The sequence below is a fragment of the Hylobates moloch genome, unplaced genomic scaffold (assembly GCF_009828535.3).
Source record: "Hylobates moloch isolate HMO894 unplaced genomic scaffold, HMol_V3 SCAFFOLD_8, whole genome shotgun sequence".
Classification (NCBI taxonomy): domain Eukaryota; kingdom Metazoa; phylum Chordata; class Mammalia; order Primates; family Hylobatidae; genus Hylobates; species Hylobates moloch.
In genome coordinates this window covers 20,325,886-20,343,470 of record NW_026652283.1, presented here as the reverse complement: position 1 = coordinate 20,343,470, position 17,585 = coordinate 20,325,886, and the positions used below count along the sequence as shown (strand labels likewise).

Sequence of the window (17,585 nt, the reverse complement as noted above, 5' to 3'; positions counted from 1 at the left end):
GCGGGCGGATCAGCCTGGCCAACATGGTGAAACCCCGTCTCTACTAAAAAAAATACAGAAATTAGCCGGGCTTGGTGTCTGTAATTCCAGCTACTTGGGAGGCTGAGGCAGAAGAACTGCTTGAACCTGGGAGGCAGAGGTTGCAGTGAGTCGAGATTGCGCCACTGCACTCCAGCCTGGGCGACAGAGCAAGACTCCATCTCAGAAAACAACAACAACAAAAAAATATATATATATATGTACTTTTAGGTGTCCTGGGACTGTGCTAAATCCTTTACATACTCAACTCATTTAATCTATACAACTCTGAGAGGTAGATGTTAGTCCATTTTGCAGAAGAGGAGATTGAGGCTCAGAGTCATTAAGTATGTTATTCAAAGTCATCAACCAAGTAAATGGCAGAACTGGCACTTGATCTCGTCTTTCTGACTGTAAACCTCTGTGAACTTAAATGGAAGGTTATATTATAGCTCATGCATCTCCCATAATTTCTCAATTTTTTAAAGAAAGATTGACTTTCAAATCCATAATAAATTTCGAGGGGAGATCATTTTATTAGCCCATCAATTCTAACAAAAAATGAGGTAATTTGACATTTTAAATTAGACACAACTCTCAAATATGTAATTCCAGTGTGAACCTGTTTAGAAAAAATGACCTGGTGAAAGTTTTTCTGGCATAGAACATTTTTACCTTAAAAAAAAAATCATTTAACAGCAGAAAAAATATCCTGGCTTCATTGGGCCCAACAAGTCTAAATATCACTTTAAAACTTTCAACCTCTATAATCCTTTCTATAGCTGACGGTTTTGAAAGGTGGCAATAAGGAGCTGCTCTACAGAGAGTTCTGGAAAACGTCAGGTTTCTCTTTCCAAGCACTGCGTGAGTCACTAATTTTGGCAAAAAATAATGACGTGAAAGCATAGCAATGGATCAGGTGATCCTTGGGAATTGCTTTTTCCCTGAGTTTCAGAAATCCTGTGAAGAGTTCTTACGGCAGGACGGATCCCAGGCTCACGCGAACTTGCCTTTCTTTGACACGAGAACATGAAAGCATAATTTCAGGCCCTGAAAATAATCAACAGTGACAGCCACTATTTCTCCTCTTCTCTTGTGAGAGGCCCTACTAGCTTTATTTATAACTAGCATTTTGTAGCGTACCAGTAGAACATAATCAGCACGGGTACTCTTTCTTTGACGGAAGGAACTACTTTTCTCTTGGAGACACTATTACAGTAAAACACATGTGTTGATTTCTGAGTCCTTATTTTATTACCAGCATCTTGGTTGGCTCCTTTTTAGTCCCCAGTGTCTTAATTAAGTTCAAGAGTTGAGGAAATGGTAGTACAAGTATTGGTTAGTTATAATAGCACTCTGAGAGTTGGTAAGATCTCAAAAATATTCAGGTCTATAAAATGATAAAATAAATCTGTGAGCTACAGCTTTTCCTTCCTACCCCCACAGCCTGCTCTGAGACCTTCTTGACCATCACCAAACTAAAACCAGTCCTAAGATATTAATAAGAGTTGATATTTATTAAGTACTTATCACAGGCCAGGAACTATCCTAAGCATCTTATATTATCTCATCTTGCCCTAAAAATAATTCTATGAGGTTTTAATACCTGGCTGGGCAAAAGAATCTCCAGGATAACTTTTAAATGTGCTTTATTTTATTAGAAGTGTTTATACCTTTTCATTAAACATATTTTAATTTCTGGGCCAAAGATCATACTTCTTATTCTATCCTTGCTCAATAGAAGTCTGGCGGGGCATGAAATCATATTACCAGGTGTTTCTCGTGTAGCTGGACCACAGTCGGACAATCATCTCCTTGAGATATTGTCTAGCAAGAAAAGCATAGGATTTGGAATCAGATGTTCTGAGTTTGTCATAGCTTTCTACCTACTTGGTAAGTGACTTTGGAAAGTCATTTTGCTAAATTCTAATCAACTCGTGTGCAAAATGAGGAAAATAACCTAATTCTCATGCAACTGTCTCAAGGATTAGGGTCAGTGATTTTCATAACCTAGTTACCTGGCAGATTCCCAATCCTTATTCATTGGGTACATGGAGAGAACAGTGAAGGCACTTTGCAGTTTTCCCAGCTCTTCTTCTGCCTTTCCTCTTACCCATCTGCTATACTGATTTTCTTATTGTTCTTCAAGCACATCAAACTATTTCCTGCCTCAAAGCTTTTACACTTGCTCTTGGGCTGCCTAAAGCACTCTTTCCCAAGTTGATCATACAGTTCTTTACTCAAATGTCACTGTTTTAAAGAGGTCTTTTTTTGAACCCTATCTAAAACTGTCATCTCTGGCCCTAGTTACTTTTGATCCTTATCTTGATTTATTTTCTTTATATATTTTACCACTATTAATAATTATGTAATGGGGGGAGGGGGATACACCTAATTAGGAGATACACCTAATGCTAAATGACGAGTTAATGGGTGCAACACACCAACATGGCACATGGATACATATGTAACAAACATGCACATTGTGCACATGTACCCTAAAACTTAAAGTACAATAATTAAAAAAATAAATAAATAATTATGTAATGTATTACTTGTTTGCTAACAGCTTTCTCCCCAAGAATGCCTTGGAGCAGGGATGTTGTTTTGCTCACCTAGATGCAAATCAAAGGGTAGTTATTGTTTTGAGTGCCTCCTTTCCTGATCTTTCTGATTCACACCTGTGAGCTTGCTAAAGTATGAGGAGCTGAGCTTCCAAAGAAGAAACGGGGTGACCTTATTTAAAACAGAGTGATGCTTTTCTGCACATAAATAGATACATATCTCAAAAAGAAATGTTCTCCGAATTCACTGGAACAAATAACTGAGAAGAGTTATACTGTCATTTCCATTCCATGATAACTCCAAAAAAGTAAGTTTATAACATGCTGTTTTGATTACTAGTTTATGTAACAATTTTATTAAGTTGATTCCAAAGCAATATGTTCCAAAGTGGTTTATATGAGGACACTAATAAAGCAGCATACTAAGCAAATAGACCAACCATTATTTGGTCAGCTAACATGACTCGTTTCCATTACCATTTTGAAGACCCTCCAAATTTTTAAGTCTAATATGGCTCAGGAAATCCAAGAGTTTGAAGTCTACAAGTCATGTCAAAGGCAAAGTCAACAACTGCAAGAATTTCACCCTTGCTCTCAAGGGTAGTTTCAGAAACTTCGCTGATTTGCATTTAGTAATCAAAGCAGCAGACAATTAGGAAAAGCATCAACCTAATATTTTCTCTACTTGTCTGAAGGCACTTGACAAGCTTTGTTTATTAAGAGAAAGAGAATGTCAGAAACCTAAAGAAAATGCTCATAGGGTCTAAAAGGAACCTGGCAGATGCTGACTTACAAGTGAACCAGTATCTTTTAATTGCTTTTTAATTGCATAAATTTCTGCAACATGAGTAAATTCTAACAGGATTCCTGCATACTCAAGAAAATTATAATAGTAAAATTAGCTGTGTTCTAAACTTATTACTGATCTCGTCTAGTAGTGTGCAAATTAGTCTTCACTCCTGAAAGAACAATTAAGAAAATTATTGAACAGTTAAGAAAATATACATAACTTTTAGTGGACAACAGCATATAGTGATTGAATAAGCAGATGAATAAAATAAGCCCTAAGTAGTAAATGTGCTCTTGAAAATTAACTGATTTTTTTTTGGCCAATTTCTCAGCCACAGGCAAATTTAAATGTTCACTGTTTGGACCGTAATATGAGGGAGAGCTAGAGGTCAGTCAATAATAAATATTTATTGAGCAACTACTATGTGTCCATAAAGACTTTTGGGGGATAGAGGTATACGTCCGTTAAGCTTAAAATCAAGTTGTAAAGAGAAACTTAGCTAGCAAATGCCAGACAAGTTTAAGTATTGCTGACTAAGAACGTTAGGGAACTTGCTAAAGAAGGGAGAAATGGACAGTTTTGCAGGAGTGTCCAATCTTTTGGCTTCCCTGGGCCACGTTGGAAGAAGAAGAATTGTCTTGGGTCACACATAATGTACAATAACACTAACGATAGCTGATAAGCTAAAAATCACAAAAAAAACCTCATAATTTTAAGAAAGTTTACGAATTTGTGTTGGGCAGCATTCAAAGCTCTCCTGGGTTGCATGCAGCTCACGGGCCACGTGTTGGACAAGCTTGATTTAAAGGTAGAGCAATACAGTAAAGAGAAAAGTGAGAATAAGAAAATTTTTGCAGACAGCTATAGAAACAGACTTCAAAGTGAATTCCAAAAGTTCACATTTCCTATGTGGGTTCTGAGAAATAGTTGAAAAACCATGAAGGGTAGAGAGAGAGATGAGAGAGAAAAATCTAAGAAACAGAGAAACAGCATGTTTTGAACACTATTCCTACTTCTTTTCAATTGACAAGTATTTATTGAGTACCTACTCTTGGGATCTCGGAAGAATTTGAGACCCTGGGTGTGTGGTGATAATAAACAACATGCTCTCATGCAGCTTCCACTTAGTGCAGAAAAACTAGTTGAAGGACAAAGACATACACTGCTTAAGGAAACAATGTAGAAAGGGAATACAAAGAAAAATATATACCTGTAATATTCTTATAGTACACATTCTTTACCATTTAAAAATGACTACTATTTGTTCTTAGGCCTACTACTTTCAAACATTTACTTATTAATTCCTTCAAATTTGATCTTTATTATGTGCCCTGATTTTGAATTAATCAAGTTAAATTACTGACTAATAAAAATATGACATTCTGTTATCAAAGCAAGTCGAAACGATTTAAAATTGCGTATTTGGAAGAATATATTTCACTGAAAAAAAAGAGTCTGAAATATGTATTATACCAAAAGAACAGAATTTTCAGAGAATTCAGGTATAGATTTATTTGTCGCAAATCTTCTCATAAATTCTCCACAGCAGTTCAGCTCTTCTCATTCCAATTTTCTTACTATTTTTCCGTTACTACGATAAACATCACAATCACCTCTGACTTTTCCCGTTTCCAATATTGACACTGTATAACATTCCTTTTGTATATATTTGTATATTGCCCACTGATGTTACCTATTAGCCCAAGACCTCATTCCTTCTCTAATTAATGTAATCGTTTCCAGCACCCTCTTCTGCCAGTTACAGAATTTTGGAGTCCAGAGGGACTATACTCAAGAAATGCAACCCTTAAAGCCATATATTCTCTGCTTCTGGATCGATCCTCTTAAAACAGGCTCTTATTGTGTAGTTTCCTGATCAAAATCTTTCCATGGCTTACCACTACATACTGAGGACTCCTCAGGTTCTTTTGTTGAGCATTTAAGGCTGTCTATGCATTTTTTAAGGCCCCAATATGCTTTTTCAACTTTGTATTTTTCATTCATTGATTCAAAAATATTTTTTGAGTCCATTTATAATTTAAATGGTGCTAGGGCCTTGCTACAAAGATGAACAAGTCACAGCCTTGCCCTCTGGCAGTCCCCAGTTTAAGGGAGGGGGTACAGGAGTGGTGGGAATGGGAGTGACAAGTACATGAAAATCTCATTAAGTATTGAGAGTAGGTGGTAACAGCGCCTGCCCAGGGAGCACTGAACTCAACTGTCCAATCCTGCTGTGTAGCCAATTGGCTTCATCAATGCTGACGTGGGCTGTCTTTACTCTGCTTTTCTGTATACCCTAAATATATCTAGACTTACACAGCCTAGGTTAGATGCCAAAGAATCCGTGGATTTTTCCTTAGTCTCCTACTCTTAAAAAAATCTCTCATTTGAATTCCCATGGCATTTTTAAATTTCCTTTCCTATTCTAATCACATCCCTGCTTGTATTAGAGTATATCTCTCTTACTACAACTGTCTGCCTCTTAAAAGCAACAACTATGACATATATTTATATATCTCTAGACACATAAACCTAAAAAAAGCTTACAAAGGTGTTCAGTAAATGTTCCCCAGGCTAAAATAATGAATAATAATGTGTACAAAGTCAAAGGTAAAATAGAACAATGGCGGGAATTGACTATACAAACTGATTCTTCATACACTTATAAAACTATTATTCTACATAAATTACTGCAAAAATTATTGACAGTAGAAAGGAGGACTACCACTAACAAACTAGGATCCTGGGCTTACAGGGGTTAAGGAGATATAACCACAAGGGGAAAAGAAAAGTTCTTAATTTGCCTTCATTAAAGACTAATTTTAGGTCTTTGGGTAATTAAATGAATACATTGTTTATGCTCCATACACTTTCGGCCCGAGTCTTGGAAAATACGTGAAACTTCCAAGAATTAAAGTTTCCATTAACGCAAGTGCCAAAATCAGGAGGCTTGACCTGTGGGAAAAAGCACATTTGTCTTCGCTGGCTCCTTTTCAAAAAGCTATAGATGTTTATTGTATAAACTTTTTTGTGCGCAAATGCTGTTTTATCATTCAGACCCATCTAGACAGAGGAAGAAGCTGCAACATTTCAGAAAGCAACCAATTACTGAGGACCGAATGACCTGGCCTTATCAGCGCTGAAGTGTTAAGGGCTGTCCCTGTTTGGGGTAAAATTTCTTCACTGGGAGCCACTGTCAGTGGTTTCTTTTTTTCTTTCTTTTCCTTAAGGGGCCGGGGGGAGCGGGGGCAGTCGCTGTCTTGAAGTGTGTGTGTGTTTAATTCCCTGAGAACTGGCTTTGGCTGGTGAAGAAATAGTTTACTATAGTGGGTTTCAGAACATCTTCCACCTGTATCTCTCCTAGCAGGTGGAAATTTAATGTAAATAATTGTGTGTGCCCACAGCTTGAACGCTTTGGAAGAATATTTCCTGACCTCTGCTTTTATTCAGTTCGAAGTAGCCCAGTTATCTACCTAGGTTACAAAATAAAATTGAAATTAAAATTAAATCTCCTTACGTCAGTGAACTCCGACTCAGAAAGTTCTCTCCCCCGAGCAGAGAGCCTTTTAAAGACTTGTGTGTCACGCCGGCGGCAGGGGGTCGCGGCTACTGGAAAGGAGCTGACTCTGCAGGTCCCGCCCTCCCCCGGGTCGTCCCTCCCTCTGGCCTGCTCCCTACCTCCCGGGGACTCGCGCTCGCCCCCTCCCCGCCCGCCCCCTACTCCGCGACAACGGCGGCTTCCGAGGTCTGGCGTGCGTCAAAGCCCTAACTGGGAGGCTGATTTGTGGAGCATCGCCCCCCCACCCCCAGTCCCTCCTCCTCCCACTGAAGTGGCCAAGGGAGTTGAGCTGAGCAGGGGGAGGGGAAGATCTACACCCATCCCCCTTCCTCTAGCCCTCCCTGCGTTTAGATTCAGTTGCACCTTTTATTATTTTAACTCTTCTCCTTAGAACACGCAGCCCCCAATCTGTCCCTCTGGCCTGGGCGGCCCCTGGTCCCGCGCGCCAGGATGGGAGAGCGAGGGACCTGCCCGCGGCCCGCCGGCGTGTGCAAGGAGGTCCAGCCGCCGCGCCCGCTACCCGGAGTCTGTAAGTTTCAAAGCTGCTCCGGGGGAGGGGAGGGGGGAGGCTGTCCGTGTTCCCGTAAATGATTTAAAATGCAAAACACCGCAGAGGCTTGCAATGATGGATGGATTTTTCGGGGCACACTCCCTACTGCAACCCGCAGGCGGTTGTCTTGGGTTTTTTTTCCTCCCGCACCTTGTATATTTGATTCCTTAGTTGTAAAAAAAAAAAAAAAAAAAGTTTTCAATTTATAATATGATTTCCACAGGAACCTTTTTAACTCTTTTTTTTAGATGCAACTCATACTTCTTTCGCATTTAAAATAATTCTTATAATTTATAAATTCTATAGCACACCACTTATTATAATTTTGTCAGATTACACGTTATTTATACTGCGCAAGGAGTCACGGCCTTTGCTTACTTCTAAAAATAGCGGAGGAAGAATTTCCTCTCTTAACTTTTAATATTGCTACATCATCTAAGTACTTTAATAAGTAAGTAGATCGTGCACCCAACTGGTCTTAATCTTCATGATTGACGCCACGTGCTGTAGCCTTGCACTAATTTACAGACGCGGTTAATGGCAGAGAATTATCTTTGAGCCTGCTGTTTACCGGAAGGCTCCTGGTTTTGTTTAACTAAGGCTATGTCCATATGTACTCAGAATGATAAGAAAAATTTAAACAGTTCTTTTTATTAAAACCAAGTAATTTTTCTGAGATCCCAGAACTCAAGCACAAGCTAGATTCATGTTTGGGTTAGTAAAAATCACATTTTTGGTTTTGCATGTCACCTCGCACATGTACAGACATATCCTTGAATACAAGGACCCAAGAGGTGAGGATAGGGTGGGTTTTCAAGTTTTTAATGAATGTTTCCCTCGTGCAGGAGGACGGGTGTCCAGGGACGGAGAGGCAGGTGAGAGGTAGGTGGCTAAGCTGGCTATGGTGACAGGACGATGTTGGCCAGAAAGAGTATCATCCCGGAGGAGTATGTGCTGGCGCGCATCGCCGCGGAGAACCTGCGCAAGCCGCGCATCCGAGACCGCCTCCCCAAAGCCCGCTTCATCGCCAAGAGCGGGGCCTGCAACCTGGCGCATAAGAACATCCGTGAGCAAGGACGCTTTCTACAGGACATCTTCACCACCTTGGTGGACCTGAAATGGCGCCACACGCTGGTCATCTTTACCATGTCCTTCCTCTGCAGCTGGCTGCTCTTCGCTATCATGTGGTGGCTGGTGGCCTTTGCCCATGGGGACATCTATGCTTACATGGAGAAAAGTGGAATGGAGAAAAGTGGTTTGGAGTCCACTGTGTGTGTGACTAATGTCAGGTAAGAATGTAGTGGGATGAGGCAGGGGTTGAAAACAGTAGAGAAAAAATGTCAAAATGCCCTTTCTCTTATCATTCTGTTATTTAATTGAAAGTGAAATAAAGGGTTTGTTTTAGAATCTTCAGAAACAAAAAAGCACAATAAAGAACAAAACCTAACACAGTAAATATTTTTTTTAATGCAGCTTTATGGATGAAGAGTCTCTGAAAATCTGAGCTTCAGTCCTTTGGACTAGCCTTGAAAATGTTATACCAGTTATCAAAAAAAAATTGTAATTCAAAGGATTACACAGAGTGCCTTACTCCAAAAGCACACACATTTAGTTCAGTATGAAAAAGCTGCTGTCCATAGTTTCAGTGCCCACAGGTAAATATCTCTGATCAACAAAAAATACTGTGCTAGTGGATATTTTTCTATGACTCTTCTAACCCATGTCATTTTCAGAAATAATAAGAAAAAAATGGGAAGGCCCTAGGGGGAGAGTGTCCTAGATTAAAAATCTACTAAAAACTGAAATAAATATTTTCCCTTCTTTATCGAGATTATCATAACATAGCTGATTACTTGCACTGGATTCAGAAATTAAAAGTTATGCTAAGATTCAGAACTAGAAATTGCTACTTTTTAATGAAAATTAGTCCAAAATTTTATGGAAGGGGTTATATAGAAGCAATTTAATTTTGTACTTTTCTTTCAAAGTTTAAATAGAATAGGGACAAGACAGTTCTTAGATTACCTAACATTGGCTTCTTTCTCATATCATAAGTATCTCAAAGACAGGCAAATTGAATTTGATTTCAGTGATTCACCTCTCTTACTTTCACATGGTTTAAGAACATTTAGTTGGGGTGATTTGTTTCTTTTTTGGGGGGCGGAGGGAGGTGGAAAGAGATAAATTATATCAATTACCAAGATGTTCACTGTGAAGCAAAACAGTAGTAATAATACTGGAAAAATTTCCAAAACATTTTTAAAAGAACATTTTTAAATTCACATAATTCACAAAGCAAAGAAACTTGAAAAAGCATTATGATACCAGGAAACTGTAAAGAATGGGACCTCTCGTGACCCTGAAACCTTATTAAGCTAGCATATCACTGCAGAAAGTGGACCCCAAACTGTGAACTTGTCCACCCTTCCATTTGCTAAGTAACTACAATGCCAGCCTTTCAAGGAGGAAGGCAGCATTAGTGCGCAGAGATCACACACCACAGATTTCAGCTCAAATTCTAAGGAGCAAAAACTGTATTGAATTGATCTATTGCTTTTAATATTGATTAGATATTATTTTCTTTTTTCAAACTTGTCACAAACTGTTGTCTCAAAGAAAATGCAGTTGGAAAACATAGATCATCAGTATACCAGATATAAAGAAAACACAATACTTAAAATATCCGTTAAAACGTTCAATAGATACTCTAAGATCAAATATCATTATAATATATATCTTTAAGAAACTTACTGGCACTGATAATTGGTGAATCATTTTCATATCAAAATAAATTTTTAATCTAAATTATATGATAGATACTGATAAAAAGAGAAAAAAGAAATGATAACAGCAAACCTTAAAAATAAATCTTCATTCTCTCCCAATGAGAATGTAAAAGGTGACTAATAATAATTCTAATTCTTTGCATTTTTCCCTTTGTAAATTCAATGTCCAACCATATCACTAAAATTGGAAACAACATTTTTCATTGAATATTCACCAGTATTTCCAAATAATGTTTGACCATTCTTCTTTTAGGGTGACTCATTTTCTCCTCCATGTATTTTCTCCTTCAAGGAGTCTTTTTGAGTCCTTCATTTAATATGAGTCAAAAAACAGACCAATATATTTCCTCTTTCTCAATATTATCCAGCCTACCTCTCTCTGTAACAGAACAAAGGAACAGCTAAACACTTTTATCTCTTGAGATTGTTTAGCATAGCAAGTGTCAGTAAAAAGCTGGGTCTTGTACCATATGTAATATTTAGAATTCATAAACAATATACAAAATATGGCACATGAATAGTCTCTTAAACCATTAAAACAAACCATTTGGGATATTTATCATTAGACTGCTCTCTGAAATATGGATACATTATCAGAAATCAGTGTTGTATCCATACCCCTTCTCTGGGGTCCATTTTTATTCTTTGCCATGTTTTGGGGCTATATCAGATATCTTTTTGTGGGTAGCTAGTGCAATAGGCAATTACTGTAGTTTTCCATGAATCATTTTAGCAACAACAGAGAAAGGCAACTTTCGCACTTCACTTAAAAGCTAATCAAAATAATCCATGTATTCTTGCTTATCCCTCATGGTTTTCTACCAAAGTGCACTGTATATACCAAGTATTCAAATGTTTAAACATTTTTCTCACCTGCTGTCTGTAGCATTAATAAATAGGTAATATTTTGAGAGATTGCTAATGTGTAGGCTTGTCTTCTATAAAGTTAGAGAAGTTTGAAATTGGGGTTGGGGGCAAAGATAGGACTAATATTGTTTCCATGAAGAAGCCACAGCAGTACTCGTTGTGAAATTAAGTGTTATAAATTGATAGTAACAAATGTGGTGCTTCCCATATGGGGGTAAATCAGAATCACCTGAGAACTTTTCAAAAGCATCTTACTCAGATCCAACCTCAGCCTACCAAATCAATGTCTATTCACTAAGATGGGGAGTAGATGTGCAATTTGAAAAAGCTTCCCAAGAAAATCCTACAACTTCTTGGTTCCTTCCCTTTGCTTCTTTCACAGGATTAGGCCAAAGTGAGAAAATTCAAGTTAGTATAATATTAATTACAGGTACGCCTTAGAGATATTGCAGTTTTGGTTCCAGACCATTGCAATAAAGCAAATATCACAATAAAGCCAGTTATACAAACTTTTTTGTTTCCAAGTGCATATAAAACATTTACATTATATTGTAATCTAGTAAGTATATAATACCATTATGGTGGAAAAATGTACATATCTCAATTCAAAAAATATTTTAAAGCTAAAAAATGCTAATGATCATCTGAGCATTCTGCAAGATGTGGTCTTTTTGCTGGTGGAGATGCTAGCCTCGACATTGATGGCTGCTGACTGATCCAGGTAGTGGCTGCTGAAGGTTGGGGTGGCTGTGGCAACTTCTTAAAATATGACAATGAAGTTTGCTGCATCAATTGACTTTTCTTTTCACAAAAGATTTATCTGTAATGTGTGATGCTGTTTGATAGCATTTTACCCACAGTAGAACTTCTTTCAAAACTGGAGTCAATCCTCTCAAAACCTGCCACTGTTTTATCAACTAAGTTTATGTAATCTTCTAAATTCTTTGTTGTCATTTCAACAGTGTTCACAGCATCTTCACCAAGAGTAGATTCCATCTCAAGAAACCACTTTCGTTACTTGTCCAGAACAAGTAACTCCTCATTCATCCAAGTTTTATCATGAGATTGCAGCACTTCAGTCACATCTTCAGGATCCCCTCCTCCTAATTCTAGTTCTCTTTCTATTTCTACCACATGTGCAGTGACTCCCTCCACTGAAGTATTGAACCCCTCAAACTCATTCATGAGAATTATAATCAACTTCTTCCCAACTCCTGTTAACGTTAATATTCTGACTTCCTTCCATGAATCACAAATGTTCTTAATGGCATCTAGAATGGTGAATCCTTTACAGATGGTTTTAAATTTACTTTGCCCAGCTCCATCAGAGGACTCACTATCTATGTCAGCAATAGCCTTATGAAATGTAAATTTCTTAAGTAATAAGCCTTGAAAGTCAAAATTACTCCCTGACTCATGGCTGTAGAGTGGATGTTGTGTTAACAGGCATAAAAACAGCAATCATCTCCTACATCTCCATCAGAGCACTTGAGTGACTAGGTGCATTGTCAATGGGCAGTAATATTTTGGAGGAATCTTTTTTTCTGAGCAGTAAGTCTCAGCAGTGGGCTTCAAATATTTAATAAATCATGCTTCAAACAGATATGCTGTCCTCTAGCCTTTATAGTTTTACTTACAGAGCACAGGCACAGTCAATTTAGCATAATACTTTGGGGCTCTAGGATTTTCAAAGTGGTCAATGATCATTGGCTTCAACTTGATGTTACCAGCTGCATTAGTTCCTAACAAGAGATAGCCTGAACTTTGAAGCTTTGAAGCCAGGCATTGACTTCTGTCTAGCTATGAAAGTCCTGGGAAACATCTTCTTCCAATAGAAGGCTGTTTCATTTTCAACACTGAAAATCTGTTGTTTAGTGCAGCCACCTTTACTAATTTTCTTAGCTGGATCTTTTGGATAACTTGCTGCAGCTCCTCCATCAGCACTTGGCGCTTCACCTAGCACTTTTCTGTTTTGAAGGTGGCTTCTTTTCTTAAGCCTCCTGAACCAATCTCTTCTAGCTTTAAACTTTTCTTTTGCAGCTTCCTCACCTCTCATCTTTCATAGAATTGAAGAGAGTTAGGGCCTTGCTCTAGTTCAGGCTTTGGCTTAGGGGAATGTTGTGACCTAGTTGGTCTTTTATCCAGACCACTCAAATTTTCTGCATCTCAGCAATGAGGCTATTTCGCTGTCTTATCATTTGTGTCTTCACTGGAGTAGCACTTTGAATTTTTTTCAAAACTTTTTCTTTCCATTGTTCCCAACTTGGCTGTTTGGCACAACAGGCCTAAACTTTGGCCTGTCGTGGCTTTTGACTTGCCTTCCTCACCAGCTTAGTCATTTTTGCTTTAGATTTAAAGTGAGAGACAGCGAATATTTCCTTTACTTGAACACTTAGTCTTCTTTGTAGGGCTATTAACTGACCTAATTTGAATAGTGCTGTGTCTCAGGGAATAGGAAATCCTGAGGAAAGGGGAAGAAACAAGGGAATAGCTGGTTGGTGGAGGAGTCAGGACACACACATTTATTGACTGTTTGCCATCTTATATGGGCATGGCTCATGGTGCCCCAAACTAGGGGTTCCCAATCTTTGGGCTGCAGACAAGTACTAGTCTGTGGCCTGTTAGAAACCAGGCTGCATAGCAGGAGGTGAGCAGCGGGGGAGCAAACATTACCTCCTGAGCTCTGCCTCCTGTCACATCAGCGGGGGCATTAGATTCTCATAGGAGTGTGAACTCTATGGTGAACTGCGCAGGTGAGGGATCTAGGCTGTGGGCTCCTTGTAAGAATCTAATTTCTGATGATCTGAGGTGGAACAGTTTCATCTCGAAACCATTTTCCCCCACACACACCCCCCAGTGTTGTCTTCTACAAAACCAGTCCCTGTTGCCAAAAAGGCTAGGGACCGCTGCCCTAAACAATCACAATAATGACATCAAATACCAGTAATCACACATCATGAAAACTGATGTAATAATAATGAAAAAGTTTGAAATCTTGTGAGAATTACCAAAATGTGACACACAGACACAAAGTGAGCACATGCTTTTGAAAAAATTGTGCTAAAGACCTTCAATTTATAAAAATGCAGTATCTGCAAAATACATTACAGCAGAGTAGAATAAAATAAGGCATATCTGTATATGATCTTGACACAGTCATTTACTAGTTTCTGCCTCTAGTTCTCCCTTAATCATTTCAGTATTCTCCAGAACACCTAGAGTAGTGCTCCCCAACCTTTTTTGGAGCCAGGGACTGGTTTTGTGGAAGGCAATTTTTCCACTGATGGGGGTGGAGGATGGGGATGGTGTGGGGATAAAACTGTCCCACCTCAGATCATCAGACATTAGATTCTCATAAGGAGGGGGTAACCTAGATCTCCCACATGTGCAGTTCACAATAAGGTTCGCTATACTATGAGAATCCAGTGCCTCCACTAACCTGACTGGAGGCAGAGCTCTAGTGGTAATGCTGGCTTACCCACTACTCACCTCCTGCTGTGTGGCCCGGTTCCTGACAAGCCATGGATCAGCACTGGTCCCTGGCCTGGGGGGGTTGGGGACCCCTGACTTAACAAAATTAGATCATCAATAAGACACTTTTCTTTCCAAATGGAAAATCATTCCCTTCTATTGAAAATACTACTTATTGGAATAATGTGTTTTATACCAGTTTTTTTTTAGCACTGTGCTATTTCTATATGAGACACAAAATAAGTATTAGCTAATGAATATGATTTTAAAGATTGTAAATAATAAGTTCACTCAGTACTCAGTACCTTCCATATGACAAGTCTCCTAAACATAGATATGCAATAAATAATAAACATCTACCTGGTAGAAAGTTTTACAAAGTAAATTGTGCCTTTGTGAAAGTGAAGTATTTTGCAATGTAAAATATGCATATATATGAAAGTATATTAATCTTTTACACAATTAGGCCCATCACTATGTGACCTATGAAACATTAATAGATTGTTAATAGAATTAGGACTTAGCTTAAAGGAACTTAATCAATTAATAGAATGTTAATCACCAGAAGTCTGGAGGTAGATGCATGCAAGAGAGAGAGAGACTGTTCTAAACACAGTTTAGAATTAGGCATTTTACAAGTTTAAGTTGGCTAGTCTTTCTGCAAGCATTTAATAGTCTTTAGCGGAAGAAAATGAAAAGTTCAGCTTGGCATATTTCATTATTCAAAATGTGACCTGATGGTATTCTTTTCTGATATCATTCCTCACAGGTCTTTCACTTCTGCTTTTCTCTTCTCCATTGAAGTTCAAGTTACCATTGGCTTTGGAGGGAGGATGATGACAGAGGAGTGCCCTCTGGCCATCACGGTTTTGATTCTCCAGAATATTGTAGGTTTGATCATCAATGCAGTCATGTTAGGCTGCATTTTCATGAAAACAGCTCAGGCTCACAGAAGGGCAGAAACTTTGATTTTCAGCCGCCATGCTGTGATTGCCGTCCGAAATGGCAAGCTGTGCTTCATGTTCCGAGTGGGTGACCTGAGGAAAAGCATGATCATTAGTGCCTCCGTGCGTATCCAGGTGGTCAAGAAAACAACTACACCTGAAGGGGAGGTGGTTCCCATTCACCAACTGGACATTCCTGTTGATAACCCAATCGAGAGCAATAACATTTTTCTGGTGGCCCCTTTGATCATCTGCCACGTGATTGACAAGCGCAGCCCCCTGTATGACATCTCAGCAACTGACCTGGCCAACCAAGACTTGGAGGTCATAGTTATTCTGGAAGGAGTGGTTGAAACTACTGGCATCACCACACAAGCACGAACCTCCTATATCGCTGAGGAGATCCAATGGGGCCACCGCTTTGTGTCCATTGTGACTGAGGAAGAAGGAGTGTATTCTGTGGATTACTCCAAATTTGGTAACACTGTTAAAGTAGCTGCTCCACGGTGCAGTGCCCGAGAGCTGGATGAGAAACCTTCCATCCTTATTCAGACCCTCCAAAAGAGTGAACTGTCTCATCAAAATTCTCTGAGGAAGCGCAACTCCATGAGAAGAAACAATTCCATGAGGAGGAACAATTCTATCCGAAGGAACAACTCTTCCCTCATGGTACCAAAGGTGCAATTTATGACTCCAGAAGGAAATCAAAACACATCGGAATCATGACAGCAAGATAACCCCAAGAGAGTCTTTTATCAAGTTTCGATGGTTTATGCCGGGCACTGTCAGACTGAACCAGAGCTGGAACACAATAATGTGTCCTTCTACATTTTATTACACTAAATGATATTCATATTCAAGCAACAGCACTTTCTGTAGTAATAAAAAGTAACACACAAAGCGGAGGATTCATGGCTTACGCTTGATTCATACGTGTAGAATTCGCAGTGATATACTTAAGTTATGTGTAGGGGTGGGTATGCTCTTGTTTCTCTCAATTTGAAACACGAGAATTACACTAATAGCAACAGGCCTTGAGCACAAAATTTGGTCAAGAAATGAGTCTGTTTGAAATGCTTAGTTGGTGAAACCGCAGATCGCTCTGTTACTAATGATCACGCTGGAAATGCAAAGAGAATAGGAGGGGAAAAAACAAAATCATGTTAATGCCTTTTGTACATCAACCTTCTCCTGTCTCCATGATACTGCATTTGGTAGGAAGCCTGAGGCAAAAACTGCTTAAGTGGATCTGTTTGTAAGTGGATTCAGTTCATTCACTTTGTCGGTGACTCCTGAAGGTTTCCTGGTCCATCTCATTGCAGCCTGTTGGGCAGAGCTGGACAAGGTGTCTTTGGAGGAAAGCTAAGTCTTGTCTCATTTAGGACTGGGTTCCCAACAGTGACAGTCACTTCCTTCAGCTTCTCACTTCTTCTTCTTCTAGAATCCCCACAGGGAAATACTGTATTGAATATTTTATTAAAACATTTTCTTTGTACTCACTGTAGTTTCATGATTCCTCTGTCACAAAATCATCCCAAGTTAAAACTCAAGAAAAGATGTTTTTAGAGCCATGTAAAAGAGATGTCAAAGTGATAACACTCACTCTGAGATTCCTCTCTCAAATCTGTTTGCTCCAAAACTAGCTTTTTTTGCTTTGTTTTGATTTTATTTCAGGTTTTAAAATGTCCTCTTGGTTTTTCAATCTAAGCCTGACATACCATAAAAATCCTATAAGCTTTTTTTTTTTAATCTTCAATCTCCCATCTTAAAACTATACTTCCTTCCCAGTAGTATCTGAATTTAGGCTTGGCATTTATAGATTTAGCATTATCTCATTTGCTAAAGTGAGATTTTTCTATCAAAGCTTCATTTAAGCATCTTTAGTGCCTGCTTCTTCAAGGAAGGGATGAGACAGGAGAGAGAAGTACTAGGTTAACTAACTATATATGGTTTTATTCTTACATTTTATAGCTAAACATCAGAAAGCTGAGCTATTGTGAAATCTTTCACACAGATTTGGGGGTTTGTATTTATGA

General features: G+C 38.7%; 1 protein-coding gene across 1 annotated transcript; it reads left to right on the top strand.

The window, feature by feature from the left end:
- The first annotated feature begins 7,299 nt into the window (after window positions 1-7,299).
- On the top strand, window positions 7,300-17,044 carry KCNJ8 (potassium inwardly rectifying channel subfamily J member 8). Its single transcript, XM_032159033.2, has 3 exons — window positions 7,300-7,460; window positions 8,327-8,770; window positions 15,375-17,044. Exons 2-3 carry the CDS (start codon window positions 8,397-8,399, stop codon window positions 16,273-16,275), a joined length of 1,275 nt encoding a protein of 424 aa, XP_032014924.1. The 5' UTR covers window positions 7,300-7,460; window positions 8,327-8,396; the 3' UTR covers window positions 16,276-17,044.
- The last annotated feature ends 541 nt before the right edge of the window (window positions 17,045-17,585 follow it).

Bases quoted from the DNA above. Each gene is read 5' to 3' on its own strand.
- KCNJ8 (XM_032159033.2), top strand. From the start codon at position 8,397: ATGTTGGCCAGAAAGAGTATCATCCCGGAGGAGTATGTGCTGGCGCGC. The intron at 8,771-15,374 runs GTAAGAATGTAG...CATTCCTCACAG, and splicing joins GTGTGTGTGACTAATGTCAG to GTCTTTCACTTCTGCTTTTC.